At 46.0% G+C, this 24200-nt stretch overlaps 2 protein-coding genes across 4 annotated transcripts in view; one reads left to right on the top strand and one right to left on the bottom strand.

Annotated features, from left to right (window-relative positions):
• Positions 1-5065, top strand: part of slx4 (SLX4 structure-specific endonuclease subunit homolog (S. cerevisiae)) — a 45312-nt gene extending 40247 nt beyond the window's left edge. For all 3 annotated transcript variants that reach the window (XM_063059429.1, XM_063059428.1, XM_063059430.1), the window contains 2 exons: positions 769-1173; positions 3865-5065. In XM_063059429.1, the coding sequence (XP_062915499.1) occupies positions 769-1173; positions 3865-4279 (820 nt within the window). In that variant the 3' untranslated portion in view covers positions 4280-5065. The remainder of the gene's footprint in view (positions 1-768; positions 1174-3864) is intronic.
• A 3422-nt stretch (positions 5066-8487) lies between these two features.
• Positions 8488-24200, bottom strand: part of LOC134352168 (mitochondrial Rho GTPase 2-like) — a 44908-nt gene continuing 29195 nt past the window's right edge. Inside the window, exons 12-19 of the mRNA XM_063059427.1 lie at positions 22816-22900; positions 22579-22724; positions 19826-19926; positions 17899-18029; positions 16315-16395; positions 15552-15674; positions 11594-11796; positions 8488-10952 (exon numbers count right to left, since the gene is read on the bottom strand). Of these exons, the coding sequence (XP_062915497.1) occupies positions 10835-10952; positions 11594-11796; positions 15552-15674; positions 16315-16395; positions 17899-18029; positions 19826-19926; positions 22579-22724; positions 22816-22900 (988 nt within the window). The 3' untranslated portion in view covers positions 8488-10834. The remainder of the gene's footprint in view (positions 10953-11593; positions 11797-15551; positions 15675-16314; positions 16396-17898; positions 18030-19825; positions 19927-22578; positions 22725-22815; positions 22901-24200) is intronic.

The raw sequence follows: 24200 nt of genomic DNA, 5'->3' as shown, positions 1-24200 counted from the left end.
TATGCTTTCACGGTGCCTGCGACCCAGGTTCAGTATTCTCTGCTGTCTGTAAAGAGCTTGCACGTTCTTCCCGTGACCACAAGGGACTCGGTCAGGAAGCCGGATGCTCTGAGGACATACCGGTTAGTGGGTTAATTGATCACGGGGTAATTAGGCAGCTCAAGCTCGTTGGATTGCAAGGGCCTGTCGTGTCTCTAAATAATAAAAAACTCTGGAGTTCCTAAATGACTGGATTTCGATGGCAGAGGTTTCTGTGAAGTCTGTTTTGAATTGTATTGAAGATGCTGATGTGATTTTTTTTAAATCCAAATTTGTTCTTGAGGATGATTAGACAAAGTCACACCACATCAGGGATATGAGCAACGGTGTAATTTACACTGTTACAGTGGAGGACACTGCGTAGGACACTGCTCAACTCGCCGAGTTCCTCCAGCATATTGTTTATTGCTCCAGTTTCCACCATCTGCAATCTCGTGTCCAAAAGACGGGAGCAAAATTAGGTCATTCCGCCCCATTCAGGCAGCTCCATCAGGGCTGATTTATTATCCCTCTCAACCCCATTCTCCCGCCTTCTCCCTGTAATCTTCTATGCCCTTACTATTCAAGAACTTATCAATGTCCACTTTAAATACACCCATCTTTGGCAGTGAATTCCACAGTGTCACCACCCTCTGGCTAAAGAAATTCCTCCTCATCTCTGTCCTAAGAGGATGCCCCTCTATTCTGAGGCTGTATCGCCTAACCTTGCTGATGTACTTTACATTCCAGGTTTGGTGTTCGACCCATGCCGAAACGGAAAATGATTCTGAAATTGAAAGAGATTTATGATTACACGCATCAGACTGTTCAGCCAGACACCACTCGAATATCTTCACAGAAAACAAAGCCGGTCCAACTGAACAAACCAGGAACAAGCTCAGTGGACCAGCCGAAGACTGTTCCATCACGGACTAAGGGTCTGAAACACAGCTCCACTTCAGTAGCTAAAGGTTGCAAGAAGGATTCTAAAGGACGTCTCAAGGCCACCAGTAAAAAGAAAAAGGGAAGTGTTGTGCCAGACAGACTCGGACCCGAGGCCAGGCCTCCTGTCACCTCTGAAGCGGAGAACCAGCTGTCCTTGTCTCAAAGCTCCTCCTCTTCAGCAGCGAGTGGGAGTTCCTATCAATCAGAAAGGTGGGTGAGGTAAATTTCAGCTCAGGAACAGAATTAACTGATAGAATAGTGTGTTCTTTGCAGCTTTGGGCCACTTGTACACTAGTTTGGGAGAGTGATTGTCCATGCACATCTGGATCTGCCACATACTTAACCAAAGGTTGTTTGGTCCTTGAAGGTTCAAATTAGGTGTCTGTGCAATACTTTAAAAATAAAAATTACAATAAAAAAGCACAAACAAGAGAAGCGAGGAAGTGTTCATGAACCATTCAGAAATCTGATGGTGGAGCGAAGAAGCTGCTCCACTGAGTATGGGTCTTCAGCCCCTGTGTCTCCTCACTGACGGTAGTAGCTAGAAGGGGCATGTCCCGGAGGTGAGGCACCACAGTGATGGATGCCTCCGTCTCCTGCTCCCTTTTCTTTTGTTCATTCCCACTTCTAATAAGAATTTGAACATCTCTTTAACTCCCCTCCCCCCCCCACCCTCGTTCCAACCCCGTCTTCGCCAACGATCTCTGATACCAGACCACCGGGCTGGCTGGTGTTCCTCTCCCCGTACTCTATCACTATTGTGAGCGAAGGGACAATTTCGAATGAGGTTGAAGGCGAAATCAGATGCATGGCAACTCTGGCAGGGACTGCAAGACATTATTTCCTACAAAGCGAAACCCAGTAGCATGAATGGCAATGATGCTTCACTACCAGATGAACTCAATGTCTTCTATGCATGCTTTGAAAGGCAGAACACAACTACAGCTGTGAAGATCCCTGCTGTACCTGATGACCCTGTGATCTCCGTCTCAGAGGCCGACGTTAGACTGTCTTTAAAGAGAGTGAACCCTTGCAAGGCAGAAGGTCCCGATGGAGTACCTGGTAAGGATCTGAAAATCTGTGCCAGCAAACTATTCGAGGACATTTTCAACCTCTCACTGCTACGAGCAGAAGTTCCCACTTGCTTCAAAAAGGCAACAATCATACCAGTGCCAAAGAAGAATAATGTGAGCTGCCTTAACGACTATCACCCGGTAGCACTCACATCGACAGTGATGAAATGCTTTGAGAGGTTGGTTATGACTAGACTGAACTTCTGCCTCAGCAAGGACCTGGACCCATTGCAGTTTGCCTATCGTCACAATAGGTCAATGGCAGATGCAATCTCAATGGCTCTCCACATGGCTTTAGACCACCTAGACAACACAAACACCTACGTCAGGATGCTGTTCATCGACTACAGCTCAGCATTTAATACCATCGTTTCCACAATTCTGATTGAGAAGTTGCAGAACCTGGGCCTCTGTACCTCCCTCTGTAATTGGATCCTCGACTTCCTAACCGGAAGACCACAGTCTGTGTGGATTGGTGATAATATATCCTCCTCGCTGACTATCAACACTGGCGCACCTCGGGTGTGTGCTTAGCCCACTGCTGTACTCTCTGTATACACATGATTGTGTGATTAGACATGGCTCAAATATTATCTATAATTTTGCTGACAATACTACCCTTGTTGGTAGAATCTCAGGTGGTGACGAGAGGGCTGACAGTAGTGAGATATGTCAACTAGTGGAATGGTAAACACAAAATACTCTGCAGATGCTGGGGTCAAAGCAACACTCACAACACGCTGGAGGAACTCAGCAGGTCGGGCAGCATCAATGGAAAAGATTGGTCGACGTTTCGGGCCGGAACCCTTCGTCAGCAGCAACGACCTGGCACTCAACGTCAGTAAGATGAAAGAGCTGATTGTGGACTTCAGGAAGGGTAGGACGAAGGAACACATACCAATCCTCATAGAGAGATCAGAAGTGGAGAGAGTGAGCAGATTCAAGTTCCTGGGTGTCAAGATCTCTGAGGATCTAACCTGGTCCCAACATATCGATGTAGTTATAAAGAAGGCAAGACAGCGGCTATACTTTATTAGGAGTTTGAAGAGATTTGGCATGTCAACAAATACACTCAAAAACTTCTATAGTTGCACCGTGGAGAGCATTCTGACAGGCTGCATCACTGTCTGGTATGGAGGGGCTACTGCACAGGACCGAAAGAAGCTGCAGAAGGTTGTAAATCTAGTCAGCTCCATCTTGGGCACTAGCCTACAAAGTACCCAGGACATCTTTAGGAAGCGGTGTCTCAGAAAGGCAGCGTCCATTATTAAGGACCTCCAGCACCCAGGGCATGCCCTTTTCTCACTGTTACCATCAGGTAGGAGGTACAGAAGCCTGAAGGCACACACTCAGCGATTCAGGAACAGCCTCTTCCCCTCTGCCATCCGATTCCTAAATGGACATTGAATCTTTGGACACTACCTCACTTTTTTTTAAATATACAGTATTTCTGTTGCACATTTTTAAATAATCTATTCAATATACATAACTGATTTACTTGTTTATTATTAGGTTTTATTTTATTATTTTTTCTCTCTCTGTTAGATTATGTATCGCATTGAACTGTTGCTGCTAAGTTAACAGATTTCACGTCACATGCCGGTGATAATAAACCTGATTTTGATTTTCCCATAGAGTAGTGAATCTGTGGAATCCTCTGTTCAAGGAAGCAGTAGCGGCGACCTCATTAACTATATTTAAGAGTGATTTTTGTGTAAGGGGAATCGAGGGTTATGGGGGAAGAGCGGGCAGGAAAAGCCGTGATCAGACTCGACCACTCAGATGGCCGGCTCCCGTTTCTTATCAACAATTTTCTTGTGTTTCCCAGGATGTCGGCTGGTGAATTTGATGATGTCTTCAGTGCGGATTCAGATGCCGAAGAGGAATTTGGAATCACGCCGTCACAGGCAGTGGTCCGCGAGGCCGACACAAACAAGAGTATACGGCAGTTCATTCTATCAAACTCCTCTCTATACAGCGACATCCTGCAGTACAAGCCCTTCGAGCTGTCTGACTTCCACCAGCAGCTCAGAGACAGCGGCATAAAGGTCTCGAAAAGCAGGCTGGTGGACTTCCTCGACGCTCAGTGCATCACCTTCACCACGGCCAGAGCGCGGAAGGAGCTGACACAGCGGAGAAAGCTGGGGGCCGCCAAGTGTGGTCGGAAAAAGGCGAGTCACAGCAAGAAGCGAGAGCAGGGGTGGAAGATGCAACTGTCTGACGGGGTGAAAGCATCGGGGTAACACAGTGTTAATGCCAGGAGCTTTAATCTGGTCAGAATTATTGACGTCTGTGGGATATTTTACCAAGCCTACCATTTCACACTGGAACCTTGTAACAGGAGCTTTGCTGTATCATACAAGCTCCAATCTAAGGTGAACTTTGTCACTTTCGGTCGAGCTGCACTCAACAGTTTGAGTTCAGTGCCTAGAAGGTGTGCCCATTCTGGGGGTGGGCAGAGTGAATCCCGGGTAACAGTGTGATCAAAGCCTGGTGGATCTTTCACACGTGGTCAGTTCCTGGCCTGGCATTGTTCTCCATCTGCGTCGGCATCCATAATTGTAACCACATGCACTTGAATGGGGAAAGCAAATGCTTTCTTCAGTGGGATTGGTTCAATAACTGCACTTAACCCCTACACTGGTCTGTCCTTTAATACCTGTGACCCAGTCTCAGTCCACATAGCTGTATATAATTGTATTAAAAAAATATTGCTCAAAACTTTGTAGCCATGATGTAGAGAGAGAGAAACTCGATTATTTTGAGTTCTGGGTGTAAGATTTGCTTCACCAGTAATGCTGATTTCTCTATTGTACGTGAAATGGACTTGACAAGTTTTGATAAGTGATGCCCAATTTTATGCAGTAGTCATACCTTATGTGTGTGTATCTGCCACTGATGCAGCGAGTTGTATTTCAGGCTGGTGAACTGTACAGATTTCCTATGAGATTCATCTGTATGTTAGCAGAGTGAATCTACTATTTAAAAAGAAATAAAACAAGTACACTTTTAACCATGCATTTCCATTCTCCATGAGCTCTGCCCTCACAGTTTTTATTTACAGATGCAGCATAGTACAGGCTGCACCACCCGCCTACTAAACGGTACATCTTTGGACTGTGAGAGGAACCCCAGGCAGTGGTACAAACTCCGTACAGATGTGCTGAAATTGAACTGTGGCCCCCTGAGCCGTAATAGCATCGTGCTAACCACTACGATATCATGGCGCCAGAGATATTTATCTCTCTGTCTGCAGAATGTTGATGCCACGGTCAATGGCTGTGCTTACTGTCTATCCCTCGCTTGCTTAGCCAGATTTTACCATTGCGGCTGGAATCACGTGGGCCACAAAGGTGTTTATAAGAACCTGTTGGTTCCAAAGTCATTCAGGTTGAATTAGCTGTTGTCATGGTGGGACATGAACATATCTGTGAGTCTGTATTGAGTATCAGATTATTTTGTAAACTTGTGAAAATTTGGGCAGGAATAGGGTGAGTGATCAGTTGTATCTAAGGTCCATGAGTTTTCTAACTACATTTTATGATTCCCTTTCACCTTCTTGATGATGTAAGCACTAGATCCTTTTTCATGTAAACTAAAACAGATTTCATATCGGATGGGGACTACAGCCTCAGTGTTAGCTCAGCATGTTAGAATAGGATCTTCAGACAATGAGGAACCACAGTGGTCATCAACAGTTCTGACAAAGGGTTTTTGACCTGAAACACTAACTCTATTTCTTTTCTAGGAGAAAGAATCAAAATGAATCAAGGATAAACCATAATGGGAATCATATATAGGCCTTCAAATAGTAGCCAAGATGTGGGGTTGAGATTGTAAAGGGAGCTGGAAAGGGCATGTAATAGGGGTAATGTCACAATTGTAATGGGGGACCAATATGCAAGAGGATAGGGAAAATCAGGTTGGTGTTGGGTCACGACAGAGGGAAATTGTTGGCTTTTTCGAGCAGCTTGTGCTGGAGTCTACTAGGGCAAAGGCCATCTTAGATTGGAGGTTGTGTAACAACCCAGGTTTTATTAGAGTTTAATATACAGCAAACCCTCAGGAGGTAGTGAATATGATTGAATTCATACTGCAGTTTGAGAGGGAGAAGCATAACTCATATGTATCAGTATCACAATGGAATAAAGGGAATTACAGAGGCATCAGAGAGGAGCTTCCCAGGTGGATTGGAGGGGGATATGGGCAGAGGTGGCAGAAGTTTCTGGGAATCGTTCATAAGGTCCCACAGAAATTGTAGTCCGCAAATAGCAGGGGTAGGCAACCATGGCGGACAAGGGAAGTTAGAGACTGCATAAAAGCCAAGGAATGGGCATACAGAGTAGCAAAAGTGAGTGGGTAGTTGGATGATTGGGAAGCTTTTAAAATCCCAACAAAAAACTAAAAAAAAAAGCTGTAAGGGGGAAAAGATAAAATACAAGGGCAAACTAGCTGATAATATGAAGCAGGATACTAACAGTTTTTTTTCAGTTATATAAAGAGTAAAAGGGAAGTGAGAGTTGATATTGGACCACTGGAAAATGATGCTGATGAGGTAGTGGAAGACACTAGCAGTTGCCAGATGTATGTGAATGTTGGGGAGTGGGAGTGAGTGCCATTGCTATTAGAAGGGAAAATGGGCTAGGCAAACTCAGAGGTCTTAAGGTGGATAAGTCACCTGGACCAGATGGACTACATCCTAGAGTTCTGAGAGAGTTACTGAAGAAATAACGGATTCATTGGTCATAATCTTTCAAGAAGCACTTGATTCTGGCATGGTTCTGGAGGACTGGAAAATTGCAAATGTCACTCCACTCTTTAAGGGAGGAAGACAAAAGAAAGGAGATTATAGGCCAATTAGCCTAACCTCAGTAGCTGGGAAAGTGTTAGAGTCCATTATTACGGATGAGTTTTCAGGGTACTTGGAGACTAATGATAAAATAAGTCAAAATCAGCATGGTTTCTGTAAAGGGAAATCTCGCCTGACAAATCTGTTGGAGCTCTTTCAGGAAGTAACAAGCAGGGTGGACAAAGGAGAGGTAGTAGATGTCATTTACTTAGATTTTCAGAAGGCATTTGATAAGGTGCCTCACATGAGGCTGCTTAACAAGATAAAATCCCATAGCATTACAGAAAAGATATTGGCACGGATGGAGGAATGGCTGACAGGCAGGAGCCAGTGAGTGGGAATAAAGGAGGCCTTTTCTGGTTGGCTGCCAGTGACTAGTGGTGTTCTTCAGGGGTCATTATTGGGACCACTACTTCTCACATTGTTTGTCAGTGAGGTAGATAGTGGAATTGATGGTTTTGTGGCAAAGTTTGCTAATGATACGAAGGTAAGTGGGAGGGGTAGGTGGTGCTAAGGAAGCAATGCTTTTGCAGCAGGACTTGGACAGATTGGAAGAATGGGCAAAAAAGTGGCAGATAGAATGCAGTGTTGGGAAATGTATGAAAATGCACTTTTGTAAAAGGGACAATAGTGCAGACTATTATCTAAATGGGGAGAAAATTCAAACATCAGAGGGACTTGGCAGTCCTCATACAAGACTCTCAGAAGATCAATTCAAAAGCTGAGTCTGTGGTAAAGAAGGCAAATGCAAAGGGAAGTAAAATATAAAAACAAGGAGATAATGCTGAAGCTTTATAAGACATTAGTCAGGCCGCACTTGGAGTATTGTAAACAGTTTTGGGCCCCAAATCTCAAAAAGGATGTGTTGTCATTGGAGAGAGTTCAGAGGAGGTTCACGACAATGATTCTGGGAATGAAGGGGTTAACATATGAGGAGCATTTGGCAGCTTTGGGCCTGTACTCTCTGCAATTTAGAAGCATGTGGGGGATCTCATTAAAACCTACTGAATATTGAAAGGACTAGATAGGGTGGATGTGGAGAGGATGTTTCCTATGGTGGGAGTATCAAGAACTAGAGGGCACAGCCTCAAAACTGAGGAGTGACTTTTTAGAACAGAAGTAAGGAAGAATTTTATTTAGCAAAAGAGTGGGGAATGCGAGGAATGCTCTGCCACAGACTGCGGTGGCGGCCAAGTCCAACGCAGAAGTTGATAGACTCCTGATTGGTCAGGGCATCAAGGGATATGGTGAGAGGGCAGGTGTATGGGTTGAATAGGATACAGGATCAGCCACAGTGAAATGGCAGAATGGACTCGATGGGTCAACTGGCTTACTTGTGCTCCTCGTCTTATGGTGGGGGGGAGGGTTAGGGATCAAAAATTTCACAAACCTAAAGCCATTCATCTCAGTAAATCCTTCCTGGTTTTCATAGGGTCACACGAACTGCCACATCTGTAATGTTCTTTTCTATGTAGTTATCAAGAATTCCTTTATGATGTGCTGATGGTAAAACTGACTCTGCTCCTGGGTTTTATCTTTGACGATGTTCAACAGGCTCTATTCCAGAACGTTCCTGGCCCACATACCATTATCAGTTAAACATTAACTAAACTGGAAGGGAAGAATGTACTGCGATTGCTCAGAGTCATGGGAACAAAGGTTGGCCACATCTCTGACACTGCACTTGTTCCCCTTCCTACTGCAGGGAGACTGTCAGATTCAACATCAATAACTCAACTCCCTTGCTGAAGAAATAAATTCAGAGCAAAAACAAACTGTACAAGTGTTAGGTTGTGAATATCAGTGGAAACCAGGCCAATGACAGGACTCAGGAGTTTGAGGAAAGATAACTGAACACCAGATACTTTTGGATCCCCTTTTATTGTATCCATCACTGAGAGGGTAGTAAATGAGGCATTTCAGAGGGCAGTTAATCACACTGCGTGCACGCACGCACACACATATAGGGCTGGGTAAGGACGAAGGACAATAACGAACCTGTGTTTTTCATTTTAAAAGTTTTTAACTTGAAACATTAATTATATTACTCTCCACAGATAATACTTGCAGCATCAGAATCTTGCGACAACCTGGTAGTTTCATTGTCAGCAACACCAGGATAGCTTCCCTTGAAATTCCCCTGCTGCCCTCAGAAGTTGAGAGACCTTTTCACTCTCCAACTGCGTCGCCATACAACACAAGGAGATAAAATCTGAAAAATATATTTCCTTTGAAAGACAGGTGCATAAAATCTATTAAAACTCTCAGAAATGTTTACATACGAGTGAATGGATTTCAGCACACTCTGAATGGAGGCAGGAGTGACAGCTTAAATAACAGCAGCTCTTGAACCCGGCCTCATCCTGTACCTGGTACCTGTGGTCAGACACTGGGTTCCCAAGGCCAGTAGGCAGATTCAGGGATTCCACAAAGGATGACACAACGTGCTCTGCTGTCAGATGCAAGGGCAGGAGAATGGACCAGACATTCATTGAAGAAAACTTCTCATGGTGTTCTTAGTCTTTGTGGGGGACTGCGCCTGCCCACATCTGTCCCATTTCCTCTGATATGAACAAGGCACAGGGGCAGATCACTAACCCACTGAAACAAGAAGCTGATATCAAAATTTGATTCTTCATCCAATACATCCCACAGTAAGACAGGTGAGGGAGAACAAATCAGTGGGGTGTGAGCTGATAGGCACTCTGTCCATTAAGGATTAGAAGCAGGAATCTACCAATCAGAGTGCTAGGCACTCGGCTTCTGAACCACAACCACAATATATTAATACCTTTTTAATCAAAAATGTACACCCTACAACAGTTAAACGATACTACAGTTAAAAAAATATTTTTAAGGAAGTACTGTATGGCCAGGAAAAGGAGTATCCATTAAGTGAATCTTGCAGCTGATACTAGCACCTTCTGCCTGTTCAACATCAACAAATTAATGAAACCAACAGACTGATCAGCTGGGATCAGCCTAATCAACTGACAGACAGGTTCAAAGGGCTGAATAGCCTTCTCCAATCCCTAGAGTGTGAACCACAGTTGAAGACTCAGTTGAGGGTTGAAGATTAATTAGTGTAAATGAGACCAGAACCATCAGCAACAATCAGGAAAAATCCCAGTCAGTACAAAGGGCAGGATCTGAACCGACGGTCTCTCCGCAGATGCTCATGACTTCTGAAGCTTTCTACACTCAACCAGTTTTGAACAACGTGCAGGTAGTGCCGAACAGCAGCAAATTGGTCATGGACTCCAGGTGTTGGCAATAGAACCTGCTGTTGCCAGGATTGAAACTGTAAACAGAGGCAGCTGTTTAGGGATACTGTGAGACAGGGAAAAAATAGACACTCGAGCCAGTGAGGGGAGAGGGGAGAAACACATTCATTCTCTGCTACAAAAGGGACACACTTCATCCAGTAAGCAAGGGCACAACGTCAGTGCAAAGTTAGGTTTGACCCTCCTGTGGCGTCCAGTCTCTAACCCAAACAACACTGAAAAAGATGAACACAAGTGAAAAAATACACTACAAATTATGGACACAGACGTAAAGTGTTGTACAAAAATAGTGTAGGAAACTTCCGGGTTCTCAACCACTCCTGAAAAGCCCGACACTGAAGAGGACTTTACAATCAATGCTGAGATTAAAAAGTGTCTTAAAAAAATAAATCACCAAAAAACGAGCAGTCTGACCAGGAGACACGGATGGAGCGCAGGAGTCCAAACCCCGAGACAAGATGGTGCTGACTGTTGTGGAGAAGTAAGTCTCACTGCCTCTGGTCAATCCTGGCAGCACGAGCTACTTTTTCAGCTCTTCCGCTTGTGGCTCTGTTGCTCGCTCATTCCAGCCCCTCCACACAGCACCACCCCCCCCAAATGGCCCTGGGCCACCTGTCCTCCTCACAAAGCTTCGTCTCTGGGACCTCCAGCCAATCTCCACCCCGTTACTTGTGTCGGGCCAGTGCCTTGTAGAGGGCAAGCGCGAGGAAGGTGGTGACCGTGGCTCCGAGTGTGACCCGCAGCCAGAAGGAAGACGGGCTGAGCTCTGCTTCGTTCAGGTCGCTGTGGAGGGGAGAGGAAGAGAAGTATTACTGCACAGAACAGGACATTCATTTCCAAAGGACTAGAATACAAAAGCAAGCATGTAATGCTGAAGCTTTATAAAGTGTTGGTCAGACAGCACTTGGAGTATTATGAGCGGCTTAGGCCCCATCACGTAAGAAACGATGTGCTGGCAATGGAGAGGATCCCGAGAAGGTTTACTCAAATAACCTCAGGAACGAAAGGTTTAACACACGAGGAGCATTTGACGGCTCTGGGCCTGTACTTGCTGGGGTCTAGAAGAATGAGGGAGGATCTCACTGAATTCTGCTGAATATTGAAAGGTCAAGATAGAGTGGACGTGGAGAGGATGTTTCCTATAATCAGAGGTTTCAGAATAGAGGGACGTCCCTTCAGAACAGGGATTTCTTTAGCCAGAGGGTGGTGTATCTGTGGAATTCATTGCCACAGATTGCTGTGGAGGCCAAGTCAGTGGGTATATTTAAAGCCGACATTGATAGTTTTTTGATTAGGGCATCAAAGATTACTGGGAGAAGGCAGAGAGGGGAATGGGGGAGCAAACCCGATGGGCTGAATGGCCTAATTCTGTTCCTGTACCTCATGGTTGTTCAGTGAGGCTGGGAATGTCCCAGAATACTCACGGGAACGCAGCTACGAGTGCGAGGCGGGAGTAGATCTGTGAGCTGGCCGCTGCCTCGTTGTTGCAGCTGAAGTTGAAAGGAGTTGGGAGCCTGTGCTTGTAACAGAACTCCAGCGGCGTGATCCCATGCTCCTGCCTCTGTTCAGGCAGGTCAGCCTTCGACGCCACAAACACACAGGGTATCCTGCTCTCCATGTAGTGCTCCTGCCCAGACACAAAACATCGCGGTTAACGGGACAAGGCACACAAACACTGGTGGAACAGAGGGATTCTGGGGTCCACACCCACAGATCCCTCAAAGTTGCCATGCAAGTTGATAGGGCGGTTATGCAGGTGTATGGTGTATAGGACTTCATTAGTGGTGGGATTGAGTTTCTGAGCCACGAGGTAATGTCGTAGCTCTGTAAGACCCTGGTTAAACCACACTTGGACTATTGTGTTCAGTTCTGGTCACCTCATTATAGGGAGAATGTGGAAGCTTTAGAGAGGGTGCGAAGAAGATTTACCAGGATTAGAGTCTGTGAGGATAAATTGAGATTTACCAGGATTAGAGTCTGTGAGGATAAGTTGAGCAAGGTAGGGCTTTTCTTTTTGGAGTGAAGAATGAGAGATGACTTAGTAGAGGTATACAAGACGATAAGCGGGATAGATCAACTGGACAGCCAGACTTTCTCCCCAGAAAAGGAGAAACGGCTAATAGGATAGAGCATAATTTCAAGGTGATTGGAGGAAAGTATTGGGGGGGGGGGAGGTGTTATGAGAGGTTGGACTTGCACACAAAGTGGCAGGTGTGTGAAATGTGCTGTCAGGGGTACAGATAGAAGCAGATATAATCAGGACATTTGCAAGACTCTTAGATAGGCACATGAATGAAAGAAAAACGCAGGGTTAGGCTGATGTTAGAGTGGGTTGAAGGACTGACACAACTTCCTGGGCCAAAGGGCCCATAATGTGCTGGAGTGTTCTGTGTTTCTTTTCAACTCTCAACACCCCATCGACAGGGCAAAGGTCAGGGGCATGTTGAACACCCTTTGATTGTCTGGATGAATGTAGCTCCAACAACTCTCAACAGACTTAGTGGCCTGGACACTCTGTCCCTACCATCAGCACACAGGAACCACAGTAACTCATCTGGACTACTCCAACAGCCCCTCCTCTCTCCACCTACCAAGGGGCAGCACACAGGGACTTCAAGCTCCTCTCCCAGTCACACCTGAGCTTGAACAGGCAGAGGATTTCAACGTAGATTTATTATCAAAGTCACTGTACATACACAACATGAGAATCATTTCCTTGTGGGCATACTCAGTAAATCCAAGTACCATAATGGAATCAATGAAAGACCACACCCAACAGGACGGACAAACAACCAGTGTGCAAAAGATAACAAACTGTGCCAATACAAAAGAAAAATAATAATAATTAATTAAACAATAAGCATCAAGGACATGAGATGAAGAGTTCTTGAAAGAGAGTCTGTAGATTGTGAGAACAGTTCAGCGTTGAGGCAAGAGAAGTTGAGTGAAGTTATCCTCACTGGTTCAGGAGTCTGATGGTCGAGGGTAATAACTGTTCCTGAACCTGGTGGTGTGAGTCCTGAGGCTCCTGTACCTCCTTCCTGATGGCAACAGCGAGAAGAGAGCATGGCCTGGGTGGTGGGGGTCCCTAATAATAGATGCTGCTTTCTTGCAACAACACACCATCTAGATGTGCTCAAGGGAGGGGAGGGCTTTCCCCGTGACAGACTGGGCCATATCCACTAATTCTTGTAGGATTTTCCATTCAACAGCATTGGTGTTTCCATACCAGGCTGTGGTGCAACCAGTCAGTATACTTCCCACCACACATCTGTAGAAGCTTGTCAAAATCTGAGATATCATGCTGAATCTTTGCAAACTTCTAAGGAAGTGCTTTCTTCATAATTGTACTTGTGTGCAAGTCTTCCGAAATGATAATACCGAAGAATTTAAGTCTGCTGACTCTGATCCCCCAGTGAGGAGTGGCTCATGGACCTCTAGCTTCCTCCTCCTGAAGTCTAGGATCAGCTCCTTGGTCTCTCTGACACTGAGTGAGAAGTTGTTGTTGTGGCACCCCTCAGCCAGGTTTTCCATCTCCCTCCTACATGCCAATTCACCACTACCTTTGATTCGGCCAATGACATTGATCTGAAGTCAGTAAACTTAAATATGGCATTGGAGCTGAGCTTAGCCTCTCAGTCCTCAGTGGAAAGTGAGTAGAGCAGGGGACTAAGCACACAGCCTTGTGCTGCACCAATGCTGACGGAGATTGTGGACGAAATGTTGTTGCCACTCCAAACTGACTGGGGTCCGCAAGTAAGGAAATCGAGGATCCAATTACATAAGGAGGTTTTGAGGCCAAGGTCTTGAAGCTTATTGACTAGTTTTCAGGGGATGACAGCATTGACTGCCCAGTTGTAGTCGATAAAGAGCATCCTGATGTATGCATCTTTGCTGCCCAGATGTTCCAGGGTTGGGTGAAGAGCCAATGAAATGGCATCTCCTGTGGGCCTGTTGTGCCAGTAGACAAGTTGGAGAGGATCCAAGTCACTTCTCAGGGAGCAGTTGCTAAGTTCTATCACCAACCCCTCTAAACACTTCATCATGGTTACTGAGACAGGTTACCACATTCTTTCTTGGACCCGGTACAACTGAAGCAGGTGGGTACCTGATAGTGCTGAAGCGAGAGGTTAAAGATATTGGTGAACACTCCAGTCAGTTGATCAGCGTAGATCTTCAGTACTCAGCCACGTATCCCACCTGCGCCAGAATCTTTCCATGGATTCATCCTCTCAGCTCAGCCTCAGAAACTGAAATCACTGGGTCACCAGGGGCTGTTTTGATGGTCAAAGCGAGCATAGGCAGCATTGAGCTCATCTGGAAGCAGACCCTGTTGTCACACTTGGCTTCACTTTGTAAAAGGTAATAGCCATCAGCTGTCCAGGATCCTTCAGTGATTCAAGTTTGGTCTGGAATTGCCGCTTCACCTGTGACATGACTTTCCAGAGCTTGCACCTGGACCACTTGAGCTTAGTAATACACACAAAATGCTGGAGGAACTCAGCAGGCCCAGCAGAGCTCATGGAAAAGAGTAAACAGTCGACATTTTGGGCCGAGACTCACTACCATTCATCGAGACATGCTGAAGTCCTGTTGAAGGGTCTCAGCCCGAAAATCGACTGTTTGCTCTTTTCCATAGATGCTGCCTGGCCTGCTGAGTTCCTCCAGCATTTTGTGTGTGCACTTTGATTTCCAGCATCTGCAGAAGTTCTCTTGTTTGTGATTCCCCTCTTGCATCTACTTGGTTGCCAGACTTGAATGCCACTGATTTGGCCCTCAGCAGATCGCATGGTTCACCCAGTGCTTGTTCCAGAAACTGTGTGTTCAGGTCCTCAATGTTGTTCTCCAGTGACTGCACATTTACTAACAAGATGCTGGTCCCTCTGCTCTTCAGCCTGGCTTGGAGTCCCTCCCCACCCTCACCCTTTTTCCAGCCATGGTGATGAACCTTCATCCGCTTAAAGGTGCCATGCCTGCTTGCTTGAGAGTTAAGTTCACCAAGTCCTTCAGAAGACCGTGAAATCTGTAGTTCATTGTTGGTACAAAGGAATATTGCTTAAAGGGAAAATACTTGCTGCAGATTGTAGTGAGAGTAATTCAAAAGAGGTATATTTGGAAGTTTTATCAGCAACACACAGAACATCGCTGTGGTTCAGCTGCACCATCTTGTAGAGGGGTGGGGACCCTACTCTCACCTCCCTGCCTGCATGCCCCCCCCATAAACATCATACACACCCCCATCCATCAACACTGCCCACTTGCATGAAACACCCTCCCAGCGCAGACCAGCAGCAGAATCAGACCATTCAGCTCATGAACTCTGCTGTGACATTTCATCATGGCTGATTTATTATTCCCCTCAACCCCATTCTCCGGGCTCACCTTGTAAATGCTGGCACAGTAGTTGAAGGATTTGGCATCCGTGATATCATACATCAGACAAGCCACATCACAGGTAGCATTGGAGGCTTTCAAAAACTCAGTGTCAACGTCCACCTCGTGTAGCTAGGACAGAGCGGAATGAGTGAGTGTGTGTGGACATCGAGGAAGCATCGTCACCATCACAGCTGGAAGCAGAGAGATAGAGATCGGGCAAGGACACACTCAAAGATAGACACGTAGGATAAAGCACACGCGTGCACACACACACGTGCACACACACGCAGAGCCATGTGCACTCGCAGATGCACACACAGACAGAGCTTGAGAAAGCGGTATACTGTAATAACATACATGTCAAAACTCTCTAGTCCAAAATCCTATGGTCCAGCAACTCCTGTAATCTTGAAACTACAGTAATTAACTAAGATGTGTATGAACCTGTAGTTAATTAATCTACCAGTATAAAGTTTGTGATCTCAGCCACAGGGAGGTTCTGGGTAACAGTGACCTTGTCTGACATGAGAGTGTCTGTACTCAGAAACAGTCGTTCCCTTGCCCGGAGGGGAATGATCAGAGTACCACTCATGTGACCCAGCATTGGTCAGAACCCAAGGCTGCCACACTAGAGAGTTTCTACCAGCACTCACACCTATTTACAGTGCGTGGTGTTAATGACAGTCCGCCATGCTGGAGGAACAGATTGACCTCAATCTATTATCACCGGTTATTAGAGTAACCTGGAAGCTGAGTGTTCTGTGCTCACAATTAAATACTTATCCTGCCCGTTGACATGCACCGTGTTGATTGTAAAGTCACAGAGATCTCCACCCATCTCGCTCTGCATCTGAAACACAACATAAAGCTGTGTAGCAAAATCACTGTTACACACTCTCCTTGGAGTGACAGAGGATGAGAGGTGACCTGATAGAGTGTACAAGATAATGAGAGACATTGATTGTGTGGATAGTCAGAGGCTTTTCCCCAGGGCTGAAATGGCTAGCACGAGGGGGCATAGTTTTAAGGTGCTTGGAAGTAGGAACAGAGGAGATGTCAGGAGTAAGTTTTTTACGCCGAGAGTGGTGAGTGCATGGAATGGGCTGCTGGTGACGGTGGTGGAGGCAGAAACAATAGGGTCTTTCAGGAGACTCCTGAACGGATACATGGAGCTTAGAAAAATAGAGGGCTGTGGGTAAGCCTAGGTAGTTCTAAGGTAAGGACATGTTCAGCACAGCTTTGTGGGCCGAAGGGCCTGTATTATGCTGTCGGTTTTCTACATTTCTATGATTAATTAAAGATCAGCTTTATTGTCAGATATATATAAAAATACGGTGAAATGTATCATTTGCATTAACGACCAACACAGTCTGAGGACGTGCTGGGGGCAGTCCACAAATATCGCCATGCTTCCAGGCCAACACAGCATGCCCACAACTTACAAACCCTAGCCCATATGTCTTTGCAATGTGGAGGAAAACCCACATGATCACAGGCAGAATGGTCAAGCGGTTCGGTAGCGCAATATTGAACATAATACTTTAGCATCAGCAACCTGGGCTCAACTCCTGCCATTGTCCATATGAAGTTTGTACGTTCTTCCCATGACTCCGGGTGCTCACAGTCCAAAGACATACAATCTCAGACTGTGTTAGTCATTGACGCAAACAATGCATTTCACTGTGTTTCAATGTACACGTGACAAATAAAGCCAATCTCTTCACACAGTGCTGGAATTAAACCCCGATCTTCCATTTGCTGCCGCTGTAAAGCATTACACTAACCGCTACGCCTCATGGGGATTGTGATAGATGGCGATTCTAATCCAAATCTGTCCATGAGCATCGCAGCACGTCATGCAGTGGGAAGTGACCGCAGACTAGACTTCCCCGCACCCACAGATGAAATTGAAGCTGATTGTAGGGTGTACACAAAATTCAAGAGTCAAAATTGTTTGATGTCATTTCCAGTACTCAAGTGTAAAAGGAGAGCTAAATAGTTGTTTCTCCAGATCTAATGCAGTGCCAAAAAACACAGTAATACAAAGAACACAATAATAAAAAAAAACACATAAGCTAGCTTATATACATTGATTGATTGTATGCTCATAATGTGACGGTAGGCACAGGAGTGTCTGTCCACACGGTGACTCTGACAGGAAATGATGGAGTAGTGGTGGTTGGGGGGTGGAGGTGTTGATCAGCCTTACTGCTTGGGGAAAGGAACCGTTTTTGAGTCTGGTGCTCCTGACATGGATGCGGAGTAGGACAAAGAGTCTATGAGCAGGGCAGATGGGATCCTCCACGATGTTACTGGTCCCTTTCCAATGTAAAACTACACATATTACACATACCTGCAGGCTGCGCCCCAGGAATGCTTGCAGGAAGGCCGTTTTGCCAGTGCCCTTGGGTCCAATCACTTTACACAGGAACACATTCCTCTGGGTCTGACCCTTCTCCAGGTCCAGCTTCTTCCCCCGAGTGACTGAAAATACAGGATTTTCCACTTAAAACCATCGTCTTTTGCATGTGGGACAGCAGGGAGGCTGAATGCCGGGAGTCACTGCTGTACTGGAGGGGACAGGCCAGAGATGGTGGCAGTGGTGCTGCGGGGAGGGTGGAAGATGTGTAGGGAAGGAGCTGGAGCGAGGGAGATTATATTTCACTCCAGTCCTGAATCACCTCAATTGGTCCCCTTGCCTCTCACGCAGCTACTGAGTGACTGAGTTCATCAGAGCCACAGCCTGACTCAGCAACATGAGGCCATTCGGCCCTCTAGCCTGGCTGCTACTAACGACCGCGGTTGGTTTATACACTCAATACCTAATACACTCTGCTACTTCCCGTACCTAATAAAGTGGCCAGTGAGCATATGCTTCTGATCTTCTGCTGCTGTAGCCATCCACTTCAAGCTCGATACCTTGTGTTCAGGGATGCTCTTTCGTACATCACTGTTGTAACACGCAGTTATTTGAGTTACTGTTGTCTTCCTGTCAGCTTGAACCCGTCTGAACATTCCCCTCTGACCTCTCTCATTAACGAGGCATTTTCACCTACAGAACTGCTGCTCACTGGATGCTTTCTTTCGTTCTGTAAACTTTAATGACTGTTGTGCATGAAAATCCCAGGAGATGAGCATGTTTCTAAGATTTTCAAACCACCCCTTCTGGCACCAACAATCAAAGCCACTTTAAAAATCACTTAGACCTTGTTTCTTCCCCATTCTGATGTTTGATTTGAACAAATGCCCCTGTCTGCGTGCTTTTATGCATTGAGTTGCTGCCACACGATTGGCTGATTAGATATTTGTATGAATGAGCAGGTGTACAGGTGTACCTAATAAATAGCCACCTCTACCTCCCTGATTCCTGAAATTCCAACCCAGACATTCTCTCTTCTCCCCCTCTCCCCCCCCAACCTATTGGGTAGTAGATTAAAAAGTCGGGAAGGGCACACCCCTAGGCCCAAGGACAGCTTCTATCCCACTGTTATCAGACTCTTGTACGATAAGACAGTCTGTTGACCTCACAATCTATCTCATTATGATCTCGCACTTTAGAGTTTACTCCCACTGCTCTTTTTTGGTAGATGTTACACCTTATTCTGCATTATTTTTGTTTTTACCTTTTTCTCCCTCGATGAGCTTTATAATGACCTAACCTGCACAAAGAGAATGCAACACAAGCTTTTCACTGTATCTTGGCACATTTGTCAATAATAAACCAATAGCAAAACAAGGTTTTGGGTTTTGAAACTTCTCAGCTGACCCTCTGCTCACATTAGAGGCAGCTCTGAATCACACCGCTCTTTATCTGACACCACTTCTATCTGCCATTGTGTTGTGTGTGTGTTATATGTACCGTGTTGTGCACCTTGCTCAGGAGGAACATTGTTTTGTTTGGTGATACACATGTGTACGGTTGAAGGACAATAAGCTTGAACTTGCCCGGTTAACACAGGCCTCACTTTTATACTAGCCATTCAAGGTTGTGAAAAGCACTACTGGACTACCCTTTACTCACACTTCAAGGCACTAACACATGACAAGCAGGTTTTTCTTTGCACACGTGTACTTGTGCAGATGAGAATGAACTTGCCTTTGACCTTGGTGACTGGCAGTCCCATTTCCTCCTCAGCCCAGCATTCAGAAAACATCTGGACAAGGGTTCTGCCTTTCCTGCTCCACCACACACACCCCCCGCCCCCGGCCCTCCAAATGAGGAATCCCTGGTGCCCCACAGCGTGCTCACCATTGAGGCTGCAACCTAGTGCTATTTCTACCTGTGATGGCTGCAGTTTGAGATTCTTCCTCCATAACGGTAGTGTAGCCCAGGTACCCCAGGTACTCAATACAACGATGTACATCCAGATAGGTGGTGAACCTAGCAGGGAAAATTCACAGAAACACAAGCCCTCTTAGTGATGCAGATAAACGCCCACCGTTTCACATCAAGAGCCTTAGAAAGGAGGGAGTTGATTAACGACACCCACACCACTGATTGGCATTATAAGGAAAGACATGCATTGCTACAGAATCCACAAAGCAGTTCACAGCAAATGATAAACACAAGAGATTCTGCCGCTGCTGGAAATTTGAGCAACACACAAAATGCTGGAGGAACTCAGGAGCTTTCAGGCCAAAGCCCATAGTCAGGATTGGAAAGGAAGGAGGTTGAGCATCTTCATTCTTCCACCACAAAAGGTGGGATCCTCCAGTTGTTACCCGTTTCAATCCGACTTCCCATTCCCCATTCCAACATGTCAGTCCATGGCCTTCTGCTGCCAGAATGAGACCAAATTCAGGTTGGAGGAACAACACTTCATATTCCATCTGGGTAGCCTCCAATCTATTGGCATGAACATCAATTTCTCTAACTCCTGGTAATGCCTCCCACCACCACCCACCCCCCCTTCCCTCTTCTTCCATTCCCAATTCTGATTGTCCTCTCACTTTCTCTTCTCCTCACCTACCTATCACCTCGCTCTGGTCACAGAGTCAGAGAACACTACAGCACAGAAGAGGGCCCTTCAGCCTGTCTAGTCCAAACCCAACTATTAATCTGCCTAGGCCCAGTAACTGCAGTTGGACCACAGCTCTCCATAGCCCTCCTATCCAAGACCCTGCACACCTATCCAAACTTCTCTTAATATTAAATTCATGCTTGCATGCACCACTTCCGATGGTAGCTCATTTCACACTCTCATCACCCTCTGAGTGAAGAGGTTTCCCGTCAGGTTCTTCTTAACTATTTCACCTTTCACCCTTAACCCATGACCTCTGGTTGTAGTCTCACCCAACCTCAGTGGAAAAAGCCTGCTTGTATTTACTCTATCTATACCTTCATTATTTTGTAAATCTCTATCAAATCCCCTCCCATTCTTCTACATTCTAGAAGGTCCATAAACCCCTCGGGTAGTGGTTAAGGGTCCACGGCATAAAAAAGGTTGGGAACCCCTTCTCCAAAGAATAAAATCTAACCTATTCAACCTTTCCCTATAACTCAGGTCCTCAAGTCCTGGCAACATCCTTGTAAATTTTCTCTGCTCTCCTTCAACCTTATTGACATCTTTTCTATAGGTAGGTGACCCAAACTTCACTCAAATTTCCAAACTAGCGACCACCAATGTCTTATACAACTTCAATATAACATCTCAACTGCTGCATTCAACACATTGAGCTATGAAGACCATAGATTTAAATCATCGGACCCGAAGATTTCTTTACGACCTTATCGACCTCTGACGCCACTTTCAAGGAATTGTGAATCTGCATTCCCAGATCCCTGTGCTCCACCATACTCCTCAGTGCTCTACCACTTATTTTGTAAGTCCTACCATGCTTTGTTCTTCCAATGTGCAATACCTTAACATTTGCCTGCATTAAATTCCATCTGCCATTTTCCCAGCTGGTCCAGATCCCACTGCAAGCTTTGATAGTCTTCCCAAGATTAGTCCACTACACCCCTAATCTCGGTGTCATCTGAAAATCTGCTGATCCAGTTTACCACATTATCATCCAGATCATTGATATAGATAACAAATAACAATGGACCCAGCACCAATCCCTGCGGCACTCCACTGGTCACAGGCCTCTAGTCAGAGAGGCGATCATTTACAACCACTCTCTGGCTTCTCCCGCAAAGCCGATGTCTAATCCACTTTGCTGCCTCATCCTGAATGCTGAGCAATTGGTTCCACTCCTCTTTCCCTTTCTTCCATGGTCCACTCCTGACAGATTCCTTCTTCTTCAGCCAATTACCTCTTCCACCCACCACCTCCAGGCTGCATGGCTCGGAGGGTCTATTCCACGCTGTATCTCAATAAACACCTTAAAACCAGGACACTTGGGAAAATTCTCCATTTTTGAAACAACCTCACAGGATCTTTTCCTGTGTGAGTAGGAGGGATCTCAATTTAAACTGTCTTATTAAGTCCCACACCAGAAGCGTTGCTCCCGATTCAGTCTCTAAGTTTTAGGAGGTGTTGCTGAAGCCGGTGAGAGGGTGAGACAGGCCTGACAAAGCCCAGTTCAGCAGCCCTGTGGCTGAAGTCGGGGGAGGGTGAAACCCTTTGAGACAGGCCTGACCGAACCCAGTTCAGCAGCTCTCTGTAATCACTGATCCATCACATTACTTCAGATGCACTGCTCCCAACTTTGCCTGCTTTACTCCTTCTCGAGCAGGGCAGCACGATAGTGTAACAGTTTATAGCACCAGTGACTGGAGTTCAATTCCCACCACTGTCTGTTAGGAGTTTGTACGTTCTCCCTGTGACTGTGTAGGTTTCCTCCCACAGTCCAAAGACATTGGGTTTAGTACGTTGTGAGCTATGCTGGTGCCAGAAGCATGCCAACACTTGCAGGCTGCCCCCAGCACATCCTCAGACTTTGTCAGCTGTTGACACAAACGACTCATTTCGCTGTATGTACATGTGATAAATAAAACTCATCTTTAATCTCACAGATTTCACCCAAGTTCTCAGAATGCTCCGTAAACACAGAGGCCGGACACATGCAGCTCCAGACAAAGACTTACGTCCAGTGGCAGAGGTAACCATGAAGGGTGATCCAGCCCCTCTTGTCTGTGCACACCGTGTTGAAGGCCTCAGGGCCCCAGGGGAAGTAAGGGAACACACTGAATAAATTCTTCAGCTCAGTGGGAGAGAGGACACCATCATTATCCTGGGCACAAGGAAAAGTCAGATCAGACAGGAGGCATCGGTGGCTGTACGTCTCACCCCAGCCCACACAGATCCCAAGCGTAGCTACTTACTACATCGTACTTCTCAAAAATGCGCTGGAGGAACAGGTAGGTTCGCTGATTCAGCTCAGTTGTGCTCTCGTAGGGAACACGGAGTCTGCAAGGAAACAGTCAACTGGATCACTCAACATGCTGTGGGCTTTCCTTTCATACCCTTAAGGCTGTTGGGGCAGAGTTAAACAGGCTCCCGAAATATAGTTCTTCCTCTGTGTTCATTTCCAGAGGGCAGAACAGCACAGAAACAGGCCCTTTCGCCCATGATGTTGTGCTGAGTTAATTACGTTAGTAACCAAATGCCCAACTAATCCTTTCTGCCTGCACAATGTTCATGTGCTTCCATTTCTTGTGCGTTCTCTTAGCTAAGAGCTTCTTAAACACCTCTATCATACTTCTGTACTTAGAAATATAATGTGGAACAGGCCCTTCCAGCTCAACCCAACAACCCCCATATTTAATCCTAGCCTGATCACAGGATAATGTACAGCGACTGACTAACCTACTAACCAGTAGGTCTTTGGACTGTGGAAGGAAACCGGAGCACCTGGAGGAAACCCATGCATTCACAGGAAGGACGTACAGAGTCTCCTTACAGAGGACACTGGAATTGAACTCTGACACCATGAGCTGTAATGGCTTTGAGCTAACCACTACACTGCATATCAAATGTGCTTCCACTACCACACATTCCAGGTACCCACCACTCTTTACGTAAGAGCATGCCCTGAACATCATCTTTGAAATTACCCCACTCACTTTAAGTATACGCCCTGTCATATCAGACACATCAACCCTGGGGAAGAGATACCAACTGTTTACTCTATCTACGCCTCTTATAAACCTCTGTAAGCCTCCCCTTAGCCTCTGCCACCCCAGAGAAAACAACACAAGCTTCCAGATGCAGTGAATTTATTTGCACTGATGACTGTGGAGGCCAAACATTGGGTACATTTAAACGGAAGGTTGTGAGGTTCTTGATTAGTAAGGATGTCAAAGGTAACTGGGAGAAGGCAGGAGAATGGGATCGAGAGGGATAATAAATCAGCCATGATGGAATAAGCAGAGCAGACTCGGGCCGAATGGCCTAATTCCAAAATATCCTATGGTCTTGTAACACATGCCCCTAATCCAGGCAACATGCTGGTAAATCTCTTCTGCACTTTCCCATAATGGGGTGACCAGAACTGAATGCAATTCTACAGATGTAGCCTAACTAGAATTTTATACAAGTACAACACTGTCAGCATGAAAAGAGCAACAGTTCCATCCCCACCCATCCCCAAGTGGTTTTGTGTTGCTACACAGAGGTTCCATCAGCTCCACTTGGGATTGGAAATCAGGTTGGACAGCGGTGAAGCAGGAGTGCTTCTCACCTTGTGACTTTTCAGGCCTTTGACACG

Source organism: Mobula hypostoma, chromosome 9, assembly GCF_963921235.1.
Source record: "Mobula hypostoma chromosome 9, sMobHyp1.1, whole genome shotgun sequence".
NCBI classification, from domain to species: Eukaryota; Metazoa; Chordata; class Chondrichthyes; order Myliobatiformes; family Myliobatidae; genus Mobula; species Mobula hypostoma.
Note: the sequence above shows the minus strand (reverse complement) of the source record. Positions and strands in the feature narration are given on the sequence as shown.